Genomic DNA, 23,609 nt, shown 5'->3' on the forward strand with positions numbered 1-23,609 from the left:
ACACAAAAAGGATTGTGGAAGCTGCCGTGGGCCTGTACAAGTTCTGTACTTGTTAATCTTTGTGAACATCACAAAAAATCACACGGGCCTTTCAACAGATGTCAATAAATTTTGCAACTCTGCTTGTTTTCGCATCATGAATATTCCATTGCTTTATTCAGTCCCTCCACCTGTCTGTTGCATCGGCCATGGAAACCATGGCCCGGAGTCATTTCTCCACTGTGTCAAAGGCTACGGCTCTGTCAGAGGAAGACTTAGGTAAGAAGAGGGTGCCAGGAAAAAGGGGCGTGACTGCATCTGTAAATAGTGGGGCTATTTTGGGCTTGCCACGGTTGTACAGTGGAGCACCGCCTAGGCCTGCCTTCTGTCACTATGGGGATGGGCGATTCGTAACTTTGCTGGATGGAAAAAGTCTGGAGGACTGGCAGGTGGTACACAGGAGCGTGGCACAGCTCCCATGGCGAGGAGCTGTGTCACTCCCAACCACCCACTACTAACAATACTCACCGGAAAACACACAGGCCTCTGCTTGTACCTGGCATATCAGCAGCTTGTTGCATTGTATAAGCTGAAGTATAGGTTTGCATTTAAGTTTGAAACAAAATGGGAAAACAAGAACAAACACCGCCCACTGCTTGAAACAAGAAGCTCTTTGTTGGCAACGGAGAAAGATTTGTATGATGTAAAGCAGCTGGTAAAGTGCCTTAATCTATTGATTATTTTGTTGTACTTTTAAGTGAAGTAAATGAATACGTAAGTGTAAATACATGAGTAAATTGATAGATGAATAAATAGATACAGTTTTGAAAATGCCATAGTGTTGTGCCTGGAAAAAAAGACACTGCAATATTTTTTCCTACACTTGTCAATGTCCAACTGTCTCCATTTGACGTTTTATTAGGAATATAGGGACAGGTTGGAACAGTCCAAGGTTTACTAAGGTCAAGCAGTATAACACAAGAAAATCACACAGCCCCGAGTTACAGAGAAAGCCTTAAAAGTAAAGCACCACCATATGGGCCATGCGTGTAATAGTCCGAGAATGCTTTCAATATGCACCGAGGAAGAAAAAGAAAAAAAAGACAGAGGAGCTTAGTAATTGATTCAGTATTTTGTGATGCAAAATTTATTATTTTAGATATAAAGAGCAAATGGAGTATCTGAAAACATTATATCATTCCCCACAGTCAGAGACATGAAAAATCTTGTGGGAGTTCTGATCTTTAAAAAGCTAAAATTTAAGTCCTTTTTGTAGAGGCAAACTTTTATCAAGGGAATAAACTATAGGACAGACAGTAATATCAAACAGCTCACAAAAACACTGGAAATACTGGATACAGTTCGCTCAGAGTTAAAAATAAGGCCAAAATAATTGAGAACTACAGTTAAGTATGGTCATCATTATGTCATTTATTAATTCATTGTTGAGAACACATTAAATGCACTTAAAACACCATTTCATTTTTCATAAATATTTCATATTAAAGAGAAATATGTTTCACCTTGTGCCTACATAGAAAAGCATTATAGAGTTGCAATGATCTTGTAGCCAAGAAAGAGAATAAGGCACAAAATAGAAACCTTATACATACAGTTCAGTCATGCTATTATATATGTCTAAAATGTATTAGGAAGCTATATTGAAAGCTACTGTCTGCTAAATTATCCCCAACATTAATATGGTGTGCATGCTTGAAAAAGATGTTTAACATGGAAAAGACTGCAGCTCTTTGAAAGAAGAGGCGGTGTGGGTTAGTTCGTCTGTTTATCACACTACAATGGAAATCAATCTACAATATTTGGTCTGGAAGCAAGAAAACCTGCTCTGTTTCTATGGTAAAGTGCATAATGTTAGGTTTTGTACGGGGGAACCGTTCTACGCTAAGGTCAACATTAAGAGAAAAAAGGAAAAACTTGGACAATAATTTCACCAAAGATAAAATCCTTTGATATAAGTCGATCAATTATTGCCAGGCTTAAGTGTCAGTCCTGCCAGCTCCTCAGTTTTATCACACAGATGAAGGGTAAAACTGAGATTGTCGCATACTTGTATTATCTGTGCTGCCTATTTACACGCGAACCTGCAGTGCAAGAAGTGCGGACAAGTGTATATCGTCCGGGGGTATTCTCGTCGAAATTCAGCAGGTAAGCATACCGTTGTTTAACTAACCTCTAGCTGGGGGAGAAGAGAAAGCTGATACCTGCCTGTATAAGCCCCTGCCGGTCAGCAATTGTTGTCATTGGATATGTATATTTTCTCTGATTGTCTGAGCATCTCTGTGTGGTTTTCTTAGGTAGGTATAATGGCGGAGGAGTGGAAGACTGGGGGCAGGATGATAGAAATAGGCACTAAGGTGAAAGGAATAATGCAAGGTAGTAGAAGTGGTACAAACACATAATCATATCGGGGGAAGACAAATGGAGAACTGAGAGCTAAACAGCAAACTGCATAATATAAGCATAAGGCATACATAAGTAGATTTTCAAATACATGTTTATACAAAAAAGAATATCATACATAACATTCAGTATAAATGAACAATGAGATAATAAGAAAGCAAGGAAAAAAAAATACAATTCTAATCTATTCACATATTCCCTAGATATTTTTCCAGCCTTTTTTTTTTTTCTGTTTCCCTGTAAACAAATCATTGAAATGACAAAATGTCATATAAAAACAACCGCTTTGGGTTACAATGAGCCATAAACATTTGCATTTGAGTGACTGTTGCTGTAGGTGGTGTTTTGTCACTGTTGTTGTTGTTGTTGTAAGGCACCACTTGGGTTGTTATGGATTAACCGCACAGACAAATGAACCAAAATGGTGACGTATGACACTCATTGTCCCATTAGCTTGTCCATGCATTAACGTACAACACAGATCACACTCAAAATGGAGATTGTCATTTGTCAACGATAGAAGAGTATTCAGTCTCATTGAGCTGTTTGGTCCACTGAAGAGCTTTTGCTGTGAATTAAGGCAAGTGTAGTCGTATACTTTGCTCCCCATATCACTTCCCTTTTGTAAATATAACATTCATCTTTTTTATTTATTCAAATGTAGCTATGCAGTCTCTTGTCAGTGATTGTCAGTGTGGCTCTGCAGCGAGCCTTTGAGTGAAACGCAAAGAGGAGGAGGAGTTGATGGCAGCGACGGTCATGAGGAAGATCCTGGTCAATAATTTATTCTTCATCATCTGGATCTCGAGGGTTATCGTCGTCTCCTTGTTGTTGATGTTGCCCCTCTGTGTGTGTGTGTGTGTGTGCATGTGTGTGTGTGCTGCTGCAGAAGACTTCTGGACGTCTATGCGTGAGTGTGCACAGAGATGCTGGAGAGGTCGTTTCTGATGATCTCGTTAACTGTGGAAACAAAAGAGAGGTGGGGGTCATTATTAAAAAATCTCATCAAATGACAATAGAGATCATAAGCACATCAGAGGTAAATTGAAAGATGTTTATGTTAGATTTAATGAGGGCAGCGGTAGTCTAGACATTACAGGAGCAAGCTCATGACCTGAAGGTGTGTGAATGTGAAGCATGGTGGTGAAGCATGCATGCTCAGTCCACTTTCCCTGGATAATTAAGGTTGAACATCCCATCAGAGGTGAACTGTAATATCTTTGTGTCGGGTTTTTCACATTGAGTCGCATCCAATGACACGCTCAGCAATAAAGAATGTTTTTCTTTGTGCACTGGCTTTGTAGTTGATTTTCACATACACACATGGGCACATGCATAAGTACTGTACACACTAGAGTTAGACTGATATATGTTTCAGTGCAGAGTTTTAGTGTCCCATGATGGTCTAAGTGCTGTTTCAGGGGCTTTTCCACCCTGACAAGAGTAAAAGTCTTGGGGAAACACTGAATCCTTGTAGTTTTTGGAATTGTTTTGGCATGAAATGGGTCAAACTGACAGATAGTGAATATCAGCTACTGGCAGCTTCAATCCAAATATATCAGTATCGATATTGGCCTTTAAAATAATCTGTATCGGTCCCATACACACATCTCTTTTTTAAGTCATCTTCTTGTCTTTCCTGTACTAGTTCCTGTGCCCGCGCCTTTCCCACAGTCGGGCAGACAGAGATCAGTCCCCGGCCTTTATCTGCTCTGTGTTCTTTGGCACAACGGAGGGAAGTGACTGTAAGATGGCGAGGACCCCAAACCCAGCGGTTCAACACAAACAAGAGGCTCCTCAGCTCAGGGCACCCCATGATAAAGAGAGAGAGAGAGAGAGAGAGAGCGAGAGAGAGAGAGAGAGAGAGAGAGAGAGAGAGAGAGAGAGAGAGAGAGACTCAGTCTAGTAAAATCACTGAGACAGGAAGTCCACCCACCCAAAGGCCCGCTGATTTGTGTCCAAGTCAGACTGGGCCTGCAGTTCCTTATCACTAGATACTGTTTAGGTCAACAGCTGATCATCAGCACTGATCAACACAAATACATCTAATCCATAACAATGAGAGTCAGATAAATAGGCATCACAATGTCATCAGTTTAGACAGAAAAAATGCTTGAGTCCTTATATGACCTGCAGCATTTCTATGTAAATGGATAACAATATACTGCTGTATTGAACTGATGGATATGGTGCTGATTAAAGTAATAATCAGCAACATTTTCATAGAAATACATTTATCTTTCGTTATTTTCTATCACTGATTGATAGAACACAATAGTGATTCAACCTACAGCCAGTTTATGAAAGCTTTTACATTTGCTGTTCTGAACACCTGGTGTCTTTTATGTTTCCAGTTTGTTTGGAATAAATAGAAGATGAACTGGCTAGCTAGCATAAGCAGCCACCAGGGCTGCACAGACTAAGAAAAGAGCGCCACCTACAGAAACTCAAACTCAAAAGACGTCATAGCACCACCCCTCCAGATCTCCAGAAAGTGCACCAAAGATGGAGACAAAAAAGCAAAAAAAACAAAACAAAACAAAACAAGAACAAGAAAAGCGGATCTTGCAGATTACCACTTTAAAGAAATGGGCCACACACATATAATAGTATGCTCCACTTTACATACACCCTCACCCACCCACATACATACACACACACACACACACACACACACACACACACGCACACACACACACACACATACACACACACACCACAGGTTAGCTGGGGCTCACCTCCCTAAACAGGAGGAACTCCCATTGGAAAAATTCAACCTGAGCCAACACTGCTGGCTGTTTTCGACTCAATTCCGCTCTGGGCTAAACAGGCATTTACACGCTGAGGTTATTTTTGGTTCTGCCTTTGCAGGACATAAGGGAGGTGTGAGCACAAGTAACAATTAAATGATCAAACTTTAATGTCGTTGCTCCTCTCTATAGCCGAGGTAAGAAAACAGCTCCAGGTAACGTTGCCGGCGCAGGGAAAACCCAACAGCTTGTCTGCAAAAAGCCACAAACATACCCTCTATTTGTCTCAGAGGAAAAGCTGCCGCTTCCTTTCTTCTTCTTTTCAGTGTAAAAATAGTGACGTCTCCTACGCCCACACATTAACTGCAATGTTATTCTGCTGTGCTTTATCAACTAATATTTTCCACTGTCATGCCCAATGACTTTCCATTCTGCAGAACAAGCAATAAAGAAAAGAGAGAGATCTAAAGGTAGAAGACTGGCCCCTGCTTTTTCATCTATGTACCTTGTTGACGTTGTGAGAGCCTCAGACACAGGATGTGGCCAACTGTTACACCACAACACAACACCAAGCTGCTATTTATAGATGTTTAATGGGGTTGTTGGTGTCACTATTTAGTGCCACTATCTTCTGGGAAAAACCGAACTTAAAGAGCAGTTGATGAAAACTGACTGACTCATAAATATATGGTATTATGCCCATTTATTATGGACATAATAAATAAATAACTGCATAATTGATGACAAAAAATAATAACCATATGAATATTTGCTTCTATAGTATGCTCACATGGATTGGTTTTATGCCATTTTCAGTACATTTACTATAATTTACCTTAAATGTCAGGGTCACCCTCCTGTTTCAGGGTTAGTATGAATAATAGGGATTTCCATCAGCTTTTAAATTTAAATTGCACTGATCCAATCCAGCCACATTTAAATTTTAGAAAGGGTTTGCTAAATTTACCTTAACTTAAATGAATTTTCATTTTCATTTTATGTCAGTTAGTTTTGGGGGCATAGATTTTAGTTTATTTCTAGTTTGATTTAATTGAATTTGCTAAAACATTTTTCATGCATCAATTTAGTCTGCAATTTAATTCTGATCACCTTATTCTGAGTATTTTTTGAGATGCACCTAATTCCTCAGCACTGACGAAAGAAGGTCAGGTGCCACAGCATTTTCGGTCATTTCCTTTTCTGTAGGGAAAACACGCTGTCCTAGATGACTCTCTCCCTGTGTCTGCCTGACCTCCTCAGAAATGACTAGACAACCACAAATACATTCAGCAGAAGGTGAGGAACTTAGATATTCTAGGGAACATTTTGTTCAGAGCGGAATTTACCCACAAAAATTCAACCCATTGCATAACATAGATGGGCATGGGCATAATACAATCTCTCTTCCATAAACCAGGCCTTGTAAAGCTCGTTGTAATGTTTTAAAATGTGTGCCAGGGAGTTAATTTCTGTTTTCATGATCTCTATATGCAGTTGGAAAACAAATCTAAAAACCTATATTTATAATCCTATTAGTTTAGAGAGCATGTTTGTCTTGTGCAATTGCATATTATGGATATAAATGAATATGCTTCTTTTCAGATATATACCTAAATGAACTCCCGATGGCCTGACAACCTTCCCAACACGACTGGAAACTTTTTTTTTTGATTCCCCATTTCACTGTAATAATGGAAAGCTGTAACTGGGAGGATACATGAATAAACAAAAACAGCGGAAAATTGAACTGAACATATTCCCCTACTGCAAACCGTTCCCTGCAACCTTCACCCGAACAAAGTGACATTGTTTATTAGCTGAAGTGCCGGTGTGATCGGTAAACCGCGGTCGGGAACTGTCAGGACTTATACACAGGGACCGGGCTGCTGGGCGCTCTATTTCAGGCAGGTGTGAGAGTGACACAACAACATGTCTGCACTTTAATACGATGCCAGCCGTGTTGAACAGCTCAATGGACAGTTCAGCTCCTTTGTGGAGGCCTACCAATGTTCCTTGGAAGGGCGAGCGGCTCATAACTGAAGCCCAGTCTCCATCGGGTGTGACTGCTGGCTGAATGAATGCTGACCTCTCCAAGGTAATCTGTCTGCATAAACAGTGATGAAAAATGACTCGCTGCATCCAGCAAGGAGGGGCGGTGAACAGCCTCCAGTGTGCATGCTGCCTCTATGGCACAGTACACGTCGCCTCTGAGCATTGCAGGTAATTGCAACTGTGGCCCCAGATGGCAAGGATAGGTAACAGTTTGAATTCTGAGGACTTCCATACCCAGAAATCCTGTAAGGTGAAATCAGTAAACTGCACACAGCATGCTCATGTTTACCAATCTGTCCGGTCTCTGATGCTTTATACCACAACAAAACCAAAGAGGAGGAAAGAGAGGAAAAAGATTTAACGAAGGAGAAATCAGCTTTCTCTGGACGGAGTGCTGCTCACTGCTGTTTAGGAGACGGTTTGTATTTCGCTCTTAAGTTTCAATCTGCCACTTGTTGTGAGTGGAGAAAATGTTCTGCCAGTATCCATACTAGACACCAGAATTTAATTTGGGCAAATAGGACAAATCTATTGCATCTCAATTAGTGATAGCCCCATATTGTGATTTAGGCTGATAAAAGGTTATTTTTCCATAGAAATCTTGCATAATGTAGCTTTAAAGAGCTTGTCATCCTTGACTCTGATAAAGATGAATAGGAGAGAAAAGAGAAGTCCATCACAGTCATTGTGCTGCAATTTGGCCTCCTTGTTATTCAGTTAGCCAGGCTGGGGCGTTATGACTTCATTTGGCCACTCTGACTGCATGAGTTCAGCCTGAACCTGACCTGCACTGGGGATTTAGTTAGCATGGTTAGTGGGGAGCGTTGTGCGTAGGGGTTCGATAACAGCCAGCCTTCCTCAGAGAACAGAGGATGCCCTGTGGTCTGGGGAGACGCAGAGCCCCGGGGCCCGGGAGCCGTTTGGAGGTTCCTGCTGTCGTAACCCGATCTCGGCCAAATCAAGACTGACTGGCAATGACCTGACAGAGGGTGACTTCACCTTCCCTCGGCTTCCCTCAGCTGACTCTCCAAAACAAGACCTCTGAACTCCGGGTTGCAACCGAGGCTTCCTGCAAGGGACTTCTGTTCTCACTAGAAGTCTCTTGATACCGAGGGAGAGGACAGCACCTTCCTGAACCAATGACACTTTCACTACATGAATAAACCGTAGCGGTGTTAGGGTCAAGGACCTTCACACTGTAGCAAAGGGGGATGTTTCCTATGCTTACACTTGTAACTGCTATAGTACCACATCAGGTTTGTGAGAAAGAGGAGGTAGTTTCCTCCCATTGTGGCACTCAGGCTCTCAGCAGCCTATGAGGAAGTAGGTCTGAGTCATGAGGGCTCGTTCATATAAACACAGATAAACACTGGCATTGAATCTGTGGAGCAACTCACACACTGTAAAAGAAGACAGGCCGAAAGACAGACACACAAGTTCACTTTAAACGTTAAACCTCGTTTGAACTCTGCATGCATGTGAAATTGATTTGGTGGGGAAGCCAAACTAAAGCTCGAAGTTGCTGGAGAGAGACAATTGAATTTCCTGGTACATATTACTTTTGTTTCCCCACTATATCAAATCTTCTCTCGACCTCAGCAGAAACACTTAATGGACAATTTGCTGCCTCCCACGCAAAGCCCGAAACGGCTGGACGGAGAGGCTTGAGCGACGTCACTCATCTTCTGCTGATAACCAGCGGTGTCAAGAGTAAGGAAGGGTCAAAGGTCAGAACACACACATACACATGACAGAGAGAGAGAAAGAAAAAAAATGACAGATAGAAAGACTGAAAGAGGCCGAAAGAGACGATAGAGAGATACCAACAAGTATGCAATCATTATTCCCATAGATAAACACAAATGGAAAGAGACAAAGTGTTCCACTAATGCTTCATCGTGATAAAGTGCTTCATAAATTCATCTGAGCCTTGCAGGTAGAGAGCATCTAATCCATCCCAGGGCTCCCTTTGGGCCTAATGATGTGATGATATGTACAGACAGCATATTTCATCCCCACGGCTACGCTGATGTGTGAAGCTTTCCCATGTGGAACCACTCAGTCTCGACGACTGACAGTGGAGATGGATGAAAAAAAAAAAGTGAAAGAGATAGGGCCGGAGAGTGAGGGTTTGTTTTAAAATGAAGCTGAGTTTACGGTGAGGGTCGAAGCTCAGGTTTTACAACTCTCCTGCAGCAGCTGTGGCACTGTGTAGACACTCCTGTGCCATGGGCCGCGGCCAAACAGCTCCCCACACCGCCGAGGTGAACAATAACACTATGAAATGCCACAAGATTAGAACTAGAGTCATGGAAACAGAGCATAATATGAGAAATAGGAGATGAGAAAGAAAATGAAGGGCGGAAGAGGAAATTGAGAAAGGTAGGATAGAGGAGGCAAGAGAAAAGAGATATGGAGAAGAGAGAGAATCACACTCAAAGGCCATAGAGTAAGGAAAAGTCTTCTTGAATAGCAATTCTGCTAATGTAATACTTTTGGGAAGGTTATTGTATAGAACAGCCAAGAGCGCCCTAAGGGACATGTGTTGTAAATGCACCAAAGTTCAGAAATATACTGCAAAAAATATCTATCTAGTCATTTAGTCTATTATTGAGTCCTAAAATCTTAATTTGCTTAACATAAGTGAACAAATCTGCCAATGGGTGAGATAATGTCACTAGTTTCCAATGCAAATCAATTTGTTTCAAGAGTTTTGTAGAATCAAGTGTCATTTTATTGATAGTAGTGCATTCTGAGTTGTCTCACCTCATTGGCAAATCTTATTTTTCTTAAACCAAGAGAAAAATTCTCTTGGTTTAAGAAAAATAAGATTTGAAGGCTGAATATGAGACTAAATGACTCGTTAAGATGGACGTTTGAGGTGCAAGACCATGCAGAGCATTGTAAAGTCGATTCAGTAGCTTGACAGGGAGCCAGTAAAGGGACGCCAGGAGAGGAGTGATGTGGTCCCTCTTTTCTGGAGAGAGACAGATAAAGACAAAAGATGTGGAGAAATGAAGGCGGGAGGGTTAACAGTTAAGCGCTTGAGCTCCGATGACATCAAGGAGGGAGTCTTCGAATCTTCAAGGGAAGTTTCCAGGCAATGCTGCTGCTTCTAGACCGGAGCTCCTCGCTCATTTGGAGAGAAGAGCCGGAGCGGCCTTGAGAAACGACAGTGACATATCCCTCGCGCTCCATGTGGAGTAAAGCGGAGTCAGTGAGATAAAGTGGAGCTCTTCTCTAATCTCCACCTGTGAGTCTCTGATGTGCCTCACCTTTCAGAGGAGCTACTTTATTGCTCTCTGTAGCCAGATGAATCCGACTGGTTGCCAAACTAAACGACCTGACCCAGGAGATTTTAAGCGTCTACCCAGGCCAGATTAAAATCACTTAGCCGGAGTCAGAGTCAAAGCCGAAAAGCTTCATAGAAACTCACTGATCCAGCCTTGAGAAAAAAAATAAAAATTAAACAGCAGCCCCCCAAATTAGAACAGCAAATCTAAAGACAACAGCTTTTAGTGAAAGCCCCGCCACTGATGTGCTTATTTTGGCCCCAGCAGTACATAAACTTTCTCTTTGATCTTGCATGGTGTGCTGCGCCTCTCCCTATCTCGCCTCTCCCTCTCTTTGTGAGCCCGCCACCTCCTCCTCCTCTCATTTCCTCCTGGGCCCAGGAGGCTGCGGGTGTGATCGCTTGAGGCCGGTCTCCAGGGAGGATGAGGGGGAGGTGTTTACATGGTTAGGGTTGCTCTCCCGTGCCCTCATCGCCCATTTCTCTGAAATGAAGTCACCTTTCACTGTACAGCCCTCTCACACTGCAACAGATTAAATTACCTTTGAGAAAGATTTAAAGTAAAAATAAGTATAATATATGTTTGTTTTGCTACTCTGTTGCCAACTGATATAACACAACCTATCGCCAGTTCATGAAAGCTTTTACATTTTCTGTTCTAAACAGCTGGTGTCTCGTAGGTCTTTCCTGGGAAAAATCCTCTGGTGCAAAGGAAGTGACGGTTTTACGTTTCTAGTTTGTTTAGAATAAACAGAAGAAGAACTGGGTATTTAGCACGAGCAGTGATAGCCACCATGGCTGAACAGACAAAGAAAAAATTGCCACCTACAGAAACTTAAACTTTATCAACAGAAATTCAAGGGTCTTTGGGAAGTGCAGTGCAAAAACACCACAGCAGTGAGCGCTTAGCACCAAAGATGTCAAATAAAAAATACACAAGAATCTTGCGGATTACAACTTTAACCAAGAGTATAAACTGTCTTTTCTCATGTAATGTAAACAATCACAACAGCCCAACAATCACACCGTCAAAAGTAAACATTAAAGTATGGAGCTGAAGATCTTCTGTCATAAAGTGCGTATAGATGACTCCAGATGGTGAGAAATCAAGAGCTCAGTTTCACACAACAACTAGTGAGGCATAACCAAGTCAAAGCAAACAGCAAAGCCTGAAAATGCACCAAACTGACTGAAACACACACACACGTCTGTGTGATTGAGATATGAAAGGAGACAGATTAAAACTCTTTGTATGCCTCATTACCAGTGGGTTTATGGTAAAATAACTCAGCCATCTGATAAACTTGCTGTGATTGATTCAGAATTAGAAACGTATGCTCCAGCAGAGGCTGATGCAGATGGCTAGAGATTTCGCTGGGTTTGAAAATGGCACACAGCAAAAAATATGAGCATATTGAAACAATCATACTTCAGTAGATTATGGCCGTCTGAGTGAGAATTTGGCTGTGCACCTGCATATAATACGATTTATAACATCAGCATTTGTATTCTGCTTCTTTAAATCACCTGTTGCCTGTCAGTCGTAATGTGGGATTTCAGAATCTTATTTTTTTTTTATATTTATATATAGAGAAACTGTGTTCTCCTTGTCCAAAAAGGCTTACCTCAGTGCAAGTTTTATTGGTCACTATCCATCACAGACAGACGGCTTAGAGAGGCACCTTGCTGTTCTAAGTGTGTGTGGATGTCTGCTTGTGTGTGTGTGTGTGTGTGTGTGTGTGTGTATATCTGCACATCATGGCCTTTGGTTAAACTGTCTGTTTTCCCAACCATGAAAAGGTATTAGCTCTGCTCACTGTTCTCTGCCATTTTTTTTTCAACTTAAAGCATGACAAAGTAGCAGAACTACCTTGAACTTTGCAATACAATCCTCTTGCTTGAGTGCTCCAAATGCCAACAACGTTATTCTCTCATAGGCTGTTTTACTGCTTTGGATAGCATGCTCTGATAGCACAGTCTGATAGTCCAAACATTACATTAGATTGTAAGTTTTCGACTGATCCAGCATCTCGATGAGCAGGGGGAGCGGCCTACCGTACAGAATCAGCCTCTTGGACAGAAAGCTCTTCCTCTGTAAAGTCACAGCAACGGCGCTGAATACTATTCTGAAGGTAACTAAATCTTAAAAAGCTCCTGCTGTGCAGAAAAACTCGGCCTCTGTCTTCCAACATTCCTGCTGAGCTCTAGCGATCTGAGAGCAGCTACGACTTTGTACTGAAGCCGAGTGTGATCTGATTAACACTCAGTCTGCTGACCCCGAGAGCCGCCCTACAACTTTAAATCATCAACGCCAGTGGGGATTCACAGACACCGAGGAGGAGGTCACCTGAGGGCACATCGTGGACTTATTCACCTGGACGAGCCTGGAGGCAGGAGGGAGGCTATCTTGGCAAATCCTCCACTTCCCTCCTCTCCAACACCCGTCGACCCCTCTTTGATTTTCATAGAATACAGACAAACTTTCATCCATCTGGAGGCTGTAATGTATCCATCCAGAAACCCAGACTATCTCCAAATCTAAAGGGAAGACATGGCTACTCTTCCAGAGACAGAGAAGCAGAGAGAGAGAGAGACCTTTGCTGTCAACTGTAAATCATAGAATCATACTTTCACCTGCTTTTGTCCACCCTGTTTCATCTCTTGCAGATTTAATAGTAGCTGGGGCTTGGGGGGGGAAATGTCACTTGAATACCTTAACAGAAACAGGAGCCTGCTTTTTTACTCTACGATGCAGTAAATCTCACTGATCAAATTAAAATGTATGTGACATTTTCATTCACACAGAGCATTTATGACCTGAGCTTTAAAACTCAAGGTATGCGGCGGCAGAGTCGACATGGGTGATTTACTGTATAAGCAGAAAGTTACCTCTGAATTGTCTTGCCTACTAGCACTAGAAAGACCGATGGACTTTAGCAGTATAAAGTGAAGGGTATAAATATAATTATAAATGCTATTCCCTTGCATGATTTTGAAAAAAAAACAGAAAGTGGGTCATTTTGAAAGGTGAGATATTTCCATGATAAAATTCAAAACACCAGTCAATTGATGGCAGCTTGGCCTTTCTAGTGCTAAAGAATAGAATTTTGGGGATTGTGCATTTTAGCCTTTCATCATTTAACTTCTCAATGCCAATGGCTTGCTGCGATGCTGAGGGTGAAAGGATTTCCCTGTTTGAGAGTTGAGCTGTTTTTAAGACTACAATCTGGAGAGTCGGGGGGACCAGTTGAAATTTATAGCCACCATGGGTCATATGCCAGCAGTAGGACACTTACAGTTCAGTGGTTATGATCATTCACTCTCCTGAAAGGAAACCTATTCACCCACTGCTCGGTAAGTCTCTGCACTGCAAGCGATCACTCGGGGGAGAGGGAAAAAACTTGATCTTTAGCTTTCACAGTGTTTTCCTTTCTTTGACTTTTAGTGTTTTGGTTTTAACAGCTTTACCTCAGAAAGAAGCACGTAGTGTCTGTGTGTGAAGAACAGGGGCACCAGGAGAAACTGCCAGGGAAAATCACCAAAGATTGCACGCTACTTTCTTCCACCTCAGATTTTCCCCTCTGTCTCTTAGTCTGTCTGTCTGTGTCTGCCTTTCCTTTATTTCTATGGTTGACCTGCTTCTTCTCATGCTTGGTGAATATTCCTGGATCTAAGGACATGTTGGGAATCTCCTGACCCCAAAATCTCTTCCTAATTCATCTCATGCCTTCTAGCTGGCCTATAGCCTAAGGAAATAGCTACTACTCTAAAATAAAGAATAAAGAACTAATTGAATCTCAGATCCCAGTTAAATTAAATCCACATGATTAGGGAAAAATATAGAGGGACTGATTGAGAATGGCATGTTTATCATTTTTACAATTGCTCTTTATGTTTAAATGCCTGTGTCAAGAATGATTTGTGTAAAGGGCTGCCGCATTGAAACAGGGGACGATGTGCATTTGGTTTATAGTCTTGTGACAGATGCTACTGCGACTCTCACTATTTGGAACTCTATATCTTTATTGTACTCTCTCTTATACTGTCTGTCTTTATGCCCCCTCCTCTCTCTCTTTAGTCCCCCTACCCACACCCAACCCACACACACCTCTCCCTCCTGAGCTATCTGCGCATGGAGGAGACTGCCAAGAGTTGCAAACACCACGGCTTTCCCCATCCCTCCCGGCTGGAGCAGACTTCTCTGTTGACATCCGTCGCTACAGGATACTATTTCACTGAGCTAACAAATTTCAGATGGGGAGCTGTTATTAAATGGTCTGGGATGGAGACCTGCTTCTGTTTACTGATGCCACAGGTATTTACATCCCCTAAACACTGACCAAAAGCACTACAACTGCTTTTGGGGGAGTGTGTGCGAAGTCTGTAAGTGCGGTTATTACATTGCAAGGAGGATAGAGTCCTTCAAACGGGTTCAAACCTCTGTGACAGAAAGCCTCTGCCCTGCCAGTGTCCTGAAGCTGAAACCCTACCAGCTCCAGAGGTGCTGTTCTGTAGCTGAGCCTGACCTCTGACCTCACTGTAGATGGGACAACGTGTGTGTATGTGTGCTTGCGTGTTTTCCTTGTACTCAGTTTTTTTCTTTTTATGCCGGTAGGAAATATCCCAGATGTACAGTTAGCAAATTTTCATGCCAATAAGTAAAGAGACTGGATCGCAGAAGGCTGAAATCGCTGTAGCTTCGCCAGGACACAGATAAACTTTTCAGGGCTCGTTGGGGGGAATGAGACTCAATCAAACTGAGCGGAGTCATCAGTGATCATCCTGCCGGAGCAGTCGACCACATTCACATCAGTCACATTAGGAGTCAGTAATGAGTGTGTCTGGAGCGAGGTGGTAGCTCCACCATCACAAATACACAGGAGGATCCCGGCCAAGCCACAGGCCCTCTCTGGGTCTTGACCCGCTGTGATCGGCGTGGCTTGGTGGCTTTTCAACGCGTGTTTCCTAAACCTCAGAATGTGAGCCACAGAAACCGAGCCTTTAAACGGCTGCGTCAGGAGAAAGTACATGGGATACATGACACATGATGAACCAGAGGAATATAAATTCCATGAAGGGACTCAAATATATCAGGATAAGCAAGTGTGTGTGCGCACACATTCCCCATGGATTTACTCTTCTCTACTTCACTATGAAGACCTTTCTGCTATTGATAAAGCAGATCATTGCCAACTGTACCTACTCACCCTTATACACAGCTTGGAATAATCAGAGAAAATTAGTCATTCATCCTCACAGTAGCAAATCTGCTTCATGCATTTCTGACATTTGAGCGTCCTTTCAAAAACACAAAACCCATTTAAAATGAAATCTAACTCTCCCATCTAAATGCGTGCGTGTATCAGAATTCAGACACAAAAGAAACCCAATTTGTTTAGATAATTTAGCTGCAGTTTCGCAGCAGACACATTCTTTCTCAGTGACTGTGGATATTATGACGGAGCGACTGAAACCAGACCAGATCCTCTGGCTCTGCTGCCAGGGTTTGGGGTGCGCGTGCGCACACACACACACACACACACACACAGACACACACACACACGCATGCACGCACGAAAGCCAGAATACTGTGGTAATGAATGGATTGAATTCTTACAGATTCATCTTGCTGCACTTATCAAAACTAATAATATTCCCAATGGCTTTACAAAGGGCTAAAAATCAAAGCGTTAATACTGTGACCCCATTGCCATTGTCATATGTATCCACTTAGATCCAATTATTTGCTAAACTGCGAGCAATCTTGGACAATACAGCCTATAATTGAGTGGGTTTCATAATATGTGTTGAAAAAAGCTGATCACAACCAGGAATCTAAAGGCTCTTATGTCTGGCCAATGGGACAGAGATAAAAGCGATGTAAAAGGAAACAGAGGGTGCTAAGGTAATCCAGAGGACTTCCACTCAACTGCAAAGGTATCCCTCTTCTATTGCGAAGACGCCATGGTATGTGGCTCTCTGGGTTCCATTAATTCCATTGTAACTTCCATATATCAGTCAAATCTACTTCCTATACTTTTCGTTACAAACTGACTTGAAGTGCACTGATATCTTTTTTTTTTGCTGACCCAGTACAATAGTGACCTCATTTTTTTGAGTGCGTGCCTCTACTGGCTACAACTATTTTCTTCACGTTGACAATTTTGGCCATGCCACTCTTTTCCAATTTTATACTATTATAATTTACAAACTTTTTCAGGTCAGTTGGCACCCTCCCATTTAATTTTATAATCCCATTAATGGATAAATAGCATACAGTACCATATACCACTACTTTGTATAGAAGTTCATATATATCACTGACCTACTCACACAGCTGCTGGGTGAGGTTGTGATGGTAATAGCTAGTGAGAGACATAGCTGCTTAAATTACAGAGTGAAAAGAGTGGTTTTCGATCCCAATGAGAAGAATTTGAATTGAATATACTGGTGTTTCTCTTGGTGATCCCAAAAGTGTAGTTGTCCAACCATCACCTAGGCTGTCAATGACTCTCCAAGGCCAATCTTAGCATATGGCTACATATTAATTTTTCCTATGACTATAAAACTTCTCCAGAAAGGCCAAACCTTTTTTTTTATACCTCACCATTTCAAGGACTGCCAGGAAAACAAGATTCCTAATATGAGAAGGCAGCAATAACAACAATAGTAAAAAATCCACATCCTCTTTTTAGTCATTAATAATAAAAAAGCCATCACCCTTCCTCTTGTACCTGTCAATATCGCTACATCTAGGAGGAGACTCTGTTCTTGGCATTGCACTTAACCAAAAGACAGCCTTTCTCTCTGTCTACTATTAGCCGAAGCTCGACCCGCTCCCAAAAGGCCAGAGGGTCAGAGGTGGAGTGTTGTGAAAGCACAGGCTCCAACTATGAACCATCAGCGGGTCTTATAGTACCTCCATATCTCACTGCCTCTACTAACTAAAACAGAGACACATGCACACACATACATGCTGTCCAAACATACAGGAGCTGCTCTGCTTTAGTGAGTCCCATTAGACACTTCAACCTCCACTTTAATGACCCCCCTCCCCTTCCCCCAACAGCTCCTCTCTCTCTCTTCTGCCCCCCCCCCCCCCCCCCGCCCCAGAGCCAGCCTCGCGGCACACTCCAATGTAAGCGACTCAGCATGTTTTCAGAGCGGTGCGGACGCGCTCTCAATCATCATTAGGGGTTTTGCGGAGTCCTGGGGTCTGGGCACCTTGCCAGGATGTGTAAAAGTTTCCATGAGGAAAGCCTTGAGTTGCCTTCAGAAGCAACAATGGTGGACGGAGATCCTCAGAAACGTTAGAATGCCTTCTTGTTGCAGGCGGGGGGGGGGGAGCGACAACAATTCTGTTTTCAGTTTGAGAAAACAAGGCGGCTAGCGTTTCAAATGCACAAACCTTGAGTTGAGGAGGAAACAATCACGAGGAAAACTTGCCCTGTAACGTGAGGCAATCAGAGTACATAAGTCAAATGTCAGAAATCGGCAGAGACCGCTTGGCACTCAGTGTTTTTCTTATTTTGGTGAATAAGGGCCCTCTGTTTTCCAGAGAGCCAGCTGGTAGAAATCTGGCCCTCTGATTAGCGCTAGTTCCTTCGCTGTGCGCTGCGTTCAGCTGCACTTCATGATATCACCCATCGCAGCAGCAGCTAATGAGAGAGGACACACAGCAGCAGCCTCACAGGACCAAACGCCTAGCCCAGCCAGCACATTGCTCCTGCTCCACACAAACACATACACACACACATTACATCCATACACACACACACACATCCACACAAAAACCTCCATAAACACCCAGCATAGTGGTGCAAGTGAAGGGCTTGTAGCGAGAAATGTGGGCCAAATTTTCCAAAATCGTCTGTTTAAAAAAGACCAAGTATAAGATCAAAAGCATATGTACATGTGTATGTGGGTGTGTATGTAGATGCACACACATGCACACATGCGTGTCAGTGTATGTGCGAGACAAGAGTATGATGTCACCACAACTGCTCCTAAGGACGTGTGACAGAGAGTGCCGTCATTGCAGCGTTGTTTTTATGGGTTAATTAGAAAGGCTAACAAGGCAAACGTAAATCCTGAGCTCCTCGTTTCTCATAAGTTCTATTGTTATTTTTATTGATGTCATTTGACTGGCACTGTGCTCAAAGCCTTGTGCCTTGTAAATCGCGCTGGATTAGAGATAGTGGGCTGTGAGTAAGTATGAAATCTTTGGAGAAACTTCTGTTTTATATGAGCCTCACCGCGCACTGCTCATGACCATGAGTCAAACAATGGCAATGCTGAGTCTTCTAGCAGAGTAGGGTGTTTTATCCTCTTCAATAGTACATCTTGCTTGCATTCCCAACAAGCCAACATGACATTGTATGAAGATGGCTGGTTCACCACAGAGCCTACATCTAACTGCAAACCCTACCATGGCCAGATGATCATTCATCAATCTGAGTACTAAATCAGCTACTGGGTCTTTCCCATGTAGCTTCAGGGCCGACCGCAGAAACATCGCCTCATGTCTCTCACTTATTGTAGTTAGCAAGTTTCTATCACAGCAGAGGGAAGAGTGGAGTTTTTTACAGATTACAAAGGAGACTGTGTAAGGCAGTCAGGGGGGTTTGCATCCTGGACTCCCTCCATGCTAACGGAGCTCCTCGCGGTACAGTAGCTCACCGTTGATAAGTTGAGTGATTTCTCAGGGGCTGCGTAAAGTCTGGGGCTGGCCAGAGAGACACATTTCCTCTGGCTGATGAGAGCCGGAGGCCTCAGCGTTTGAGCGTGGGAGGCGCTCCGCTCTGGGGGAAGCTCAAGTGTGCTCCCGCAGACTCCAAATCACCGGTCCCCGATTGCCGGGGAGGAACGCTACTCTACACGGCTGGCGTTAAATCACTGCTGCTGCGGTGAGGTCATCCGCTCGTCTTCCCTCTCTAATGGAGCGCTCAGCTTGCTAACATACGGTGGTAATGCATGTGGATGGGGAGCGGGACGCCCTGTGAGCTGCCTTCCGATCTTATTTATTTTAGCTTAGGGCTCATTTGAGGGGTTCGGGATGGGGCCGGGCCCGGGAGCAGCAGATGCCTTTGGAGTATGCTGTTACCACCGCACACTTACCAGGAGTCCAGGAGCTCACCACAGATGCTTACGCAGACATTAGGTGATGCAAAATGGCAGCACATTGAGGGGCTGCCTCACTGTCCTTGGTCAATCAATACACATTCCTGCGCGTCCCTAATGCAGCTGTAATCACTGGCTGAATACATTTGGCCACTGCGCCGGAGAGCGATTGACCCTGCTAAAGTGACAGTGAATGGAGCAGTGGGGAAGAGAAACAAGGTTACTTGATTTCACCTTAGCACTTCTGTGGACATTTGGAATATCTTCATACTGTGCCATATTACAGTGTAAAAGGACCCTTTAACAACCCTATTACAAAATGCAAAATAAAGCTTGAGTTTCAGGCTAATTCAATTAAAGCTGAATTCAAGGCTCCTTTGCCATAACTATTGAAAACTTTGAGAATTACACATATGCATGACAATGCTGCTGCAAATCTCTAGACGACACCACGCCACTATTCTCTTATTTCACTGTAGCACCTCAACCAGAAAAGAAAATGGAATAGAGAAGAAAAGAAACGTTGGAAATTATTTTATAGAGCTGATAACAGACAGACATCCTCCCCTGTCTCTGTATTGTCTGTTTATGGGGTGAGGACTAATGGGACTCATCAGGACTGACAGATATGCTGACAACTGCATTTCAACTCAATTATAGCTCAACAGCAAAACTCCCCTGGTCCCCTCATGCCTATCACCCCTGTACTCCCTAAGCTGTTGAGTGAGGCTAAGTGTGCGCACACACACACACACACGCGCACACATACTATTTCTGTTTACTGAACAAAAGGTGCACAGGAAGAGTGATATTCCTGAGTTCAGTGTAGAGTTATCCGCCCCTCCCTCCCCCTGTTTGGATGCATGGGGACTTTATCACTTTCAACTGGCAGGATGCCATTGATACGTTCCATGAATACACATTATAACAACAAGTGAGGCCTCCGTTAGCACTGTGATAACAGGTTAGTGACCTGAGACAGAGCGCTAATTATGATGAGAGGTGGATACGGGAGGCAATAAAGAGTGGGTGCATCAACCCTATGCTCCCTTGGGTGTGGACTCATTTCCAGAGGGGGGCCGGTGACCCCCCAGTCTCCACTAATGACGACAGCCGCATGGTGGAGGCTCCATGGGGAAAACACGGGAAAACAATGCCTCTGCCTTCTGCCTCCCAGCATCCCTCCCAGAAAGATGGGGGAAAAATGGCTTGGTTCAGGAAACCCCTACCCATTGTTTTGCTTCCTTCATTAGTCCTTGTGTCAACAGTTTGGTTCGGTACGCGTGTGCCACTGTTTTTGTTCTGCTGCACCCCGACTGACCTCAGTGCTCTGATGTTTTGACAGATTGTTTCAAAATCCCATCAAGTTTTAAAGTAAAGCTGCTACTTGGACAACATAAGCCGGACCACACGTTACAGCAAAAGCAAATAAATCTGCCGGGGTCTAAAATTAAACAAATCTGACGTGAATCTGCTGCCAGAATTTCATCAGGAAATAGTAAGAGGTGCAGCAGGGCGCGGTTATGTGTGGTGGCATGCAGATAAGCAAAAGGTGTTAAATAAATGCAACGTGCTGCGTAAATGGAACATTTTGACGTGGACAGAGAGCTCATAAAGAGAGGTTTTCATAAAGAAAAATAACATGCTTCTAATTATTCAAATTATGAGCTAATGGAAAAGTCCAGACAGTTCAGATACGCCTTGTTTCTGGTGACTCACCATCATCCAGGTACATCTGGTCCAGTTCCTGGGGCTCCTGTTTGACGGTGATGGCCATGGAGGGGGGGCTGGCGTCCTCCGGCAGCAGGCTGGGGGAGCCCCCTCTGGCCTGGGCCGAGCCGGCCGCCTGAGCCTGAGTGGGGCTGTAGGCCTGGACGAACGGGCTCTCCGCCGCCCCGCCCGGAGTGGAGGGGTGGGACACCGGGGAGGACGAGGGGCTGCTGTTGGCATAGATGGGGTGGTAGCCGTGGGGTCCCGGGCTGTTGAGGTGGTTGGGGCTGCCCTGGGAATGGAGCATCCCCAGGGAAGAGCCGTGGTCCGGGGAGGCCGGGTGGGCGAGGTTTGGACGGCCAGGGGTCTCCTGGATGGTGGGCACCATGGGGCCCGGCGGTGCCGCGTGGGTGGGGCTGTTGGAGAGGCACTTGCTATATGCCACGGGGGACAGGTCATGCAGTGTGGGGCTGGAGCTGGGGGAGGAGGCGGGCATGGCGGCGTGGCGAGGCGGGCAGGGAGGGTAGCCTCCGACCAGGCAGGCATCAGGATCGCCTACAGGCATGATGGGAGTGAGCCTGGGCTGGCTGTAGTAGGGCTTAGAATGCATGGGCAGCCCAGGGGTCCCCAGAGAGTCATACTCATCATTGGGCTCTGTCTTTATTATCGGCACTGGGGAAAAAAAAAAAGAAAAAAAAAAAAAAAGAAACAGAGAGACAAAAAAAAAGTAGAGAGAAAGGAAGAGATATTAGAAACGTGCAGGAGATCCACGTGGCTCGATGAGTACGTGAGCAAGGGTGAGTAAAGGAGTTGGTGAGCAGGCACGATTGTGGCTAGGATACCCTCCTTAATCCAAACAAACAACCACCAGCGAATATGGGCTCAGTGTCAATTTGGCTGAGCCCTCCAACACAGCAGCAGCCCCCCCCCACCCCCCAACCCCCCTCCGTTTACCACACTATGAAAAAAAGCAAAAGAATAGAGGGGGGAAAGAAAAATGGATGAGTCATCAGTGTGGAAAGCCACAGCTGGCTCTAATAATGAAAAAGACCTATTTTCTTTGGACTCTCCTCCAGCTCTGATATCCCATAAAAGACTACTTTAAAGCAGTGGGCTGCTGCTGCTGCTGCTGCTGCTGTTCCTCTAGGAGCCTGGGACCCCTAGGCTTCCTCCGCACTTTAAGAGTAATTGTTGCTCTCTGGACCAAAAGAGAGCAAGAGAGAGAGAAAGAGAAAGAAAAGAGATGATTTGATTTTGATTAGGCCGCCTGAGCTCCTTAAGAGGCTGTATAGCTACGCCTGTGGTTTCAGGAGCTCCGGGCCTCAACTAATGCAGGAGAGTGCAATGACCCCACTTGATCACCCTGCCTCCTGTCTTCCAACTCCCAGTCCATTTAGAGGTGGTCTGCGCCGTTTCCTGATTAGCTCGGATTGACAGTCATCACGTGCTTCCTGTCCGTCATCAAGAACAATTTTTGAAAACAAGGGAGATTTTCTATTAATTGAAATTTTAAACGTAATCACCACTCAATCCCTAGCGTTCACAGACATGGATATAAGCCTGGGGGGAAAGAGGGAGAGAAATCCACTTTAAAAAATCTCACTGGCGAGTTATTGTATGAGTACACATGCTCCGACTGTGCCAGGACACCGCTAATAGGGCAGTGTTAAGATACCCAGATGGATAGCAAAGGCTTCTGAGTCACAATGGACACACTGTTTCTATTTCGGCACATTGTTAAAACGTGTTAATGGGTGTGGTGAGTGTTTGATGCCAACCATAAGTGTTTTTGGCTAAATTTGCTCCAATTGACATTTACTCATAGGCCTACAGATGTCGATATGAATAAGATGTTTGTCTGAATCATGTGTTTGCACTCGTACACAATAGAACCTTTGAACGATAAAGGCGAGGGATGCAAACAAAATGTATGAAGCGTCATGTGTGTCACATGAACAACACCCTGCTTCTCGATGTGTTGTTATTATTTTTGTGGGAGTCGGACCTGACTGAGACATTAACTATCGCGCCTCTAGCCTCTGGGGCCTGAGCTGAGGTGCTGTGATTACCCAGCAGGGAGCACATTTACGTCAGTCCTGTCTGCTATCGGAGCCCAGGGAGCGGGCCCGGCGTCTGGGGGAGCATCGTAAGGCGGGTCCCATGATGCGCGGGGCCTACTCTCCTCAGCCTGGGGAATAACAAGCAAGTCACATGGTGCACACTACATCCGCAGTCAATTCCCTCACTGTTTCTTTTTTTTTTGTCTCTCTCTCTTTCTATTCTCT

General features: G+C 44.1%; 1 protein-coding gene across 2 annotated transcripts in view; it reads right to left on the bottom strand.

Annotated features, from left to right (window-relative positions):
• Window positions 1-1,511: 1,511 nt before the first annotated feature.
• Window positions 1,512-23,609, bottom strand: part of LOC139653127 (nuclear factor of activated T-cells, cytoplasmic 1-like) — a 61,501-nt gene continuing 39,403 nt past the window's right edge. The window contains exons 9-10 of one of the 2 annotated variants that reach the window (XM_071530078.1): window positions 21,334-21,996; window positions 1,512-3,360 (exon numbers count right to left, since the gene is read on the bottom strand). In XM_071530078.1, coding sequence (XP_071386179.1) covers window positions 3,305-3,360; window positions 21,334-21,996 — 719 coding nt within the window. In that variant the 3' untranslated portion in view covers window positions 1,512-3,304. Of the gene's footprint in view, window positions 3,361-13,830; window positions 13,875-21,333; window positions 21,997-23,609 lie in introns of those variants that run through there. The other variant, XM_071530079.1, reaches the window with a different exon arrangement.

The sequence above is a fragment of the Centroberyx affinis genome, unplaced genomic scaffold, assembly GCF_046629955.1.
Source record: "Centroberyx affinis isolate AG114_WGS23_722 - 3 ecotype Tasmania unplaced genomic scaffold, CSIRO-AGI_Caff_v1 ptg001881l_1, whole genome shotgun sequence".
Taxonomy (NCBI): domain Eukaryota; kingdom Metazoa; phylum Chordata; class Actinopteri; order Beryciformes; family Berycidae; genus Centroberyx; species Centroberyx affinis.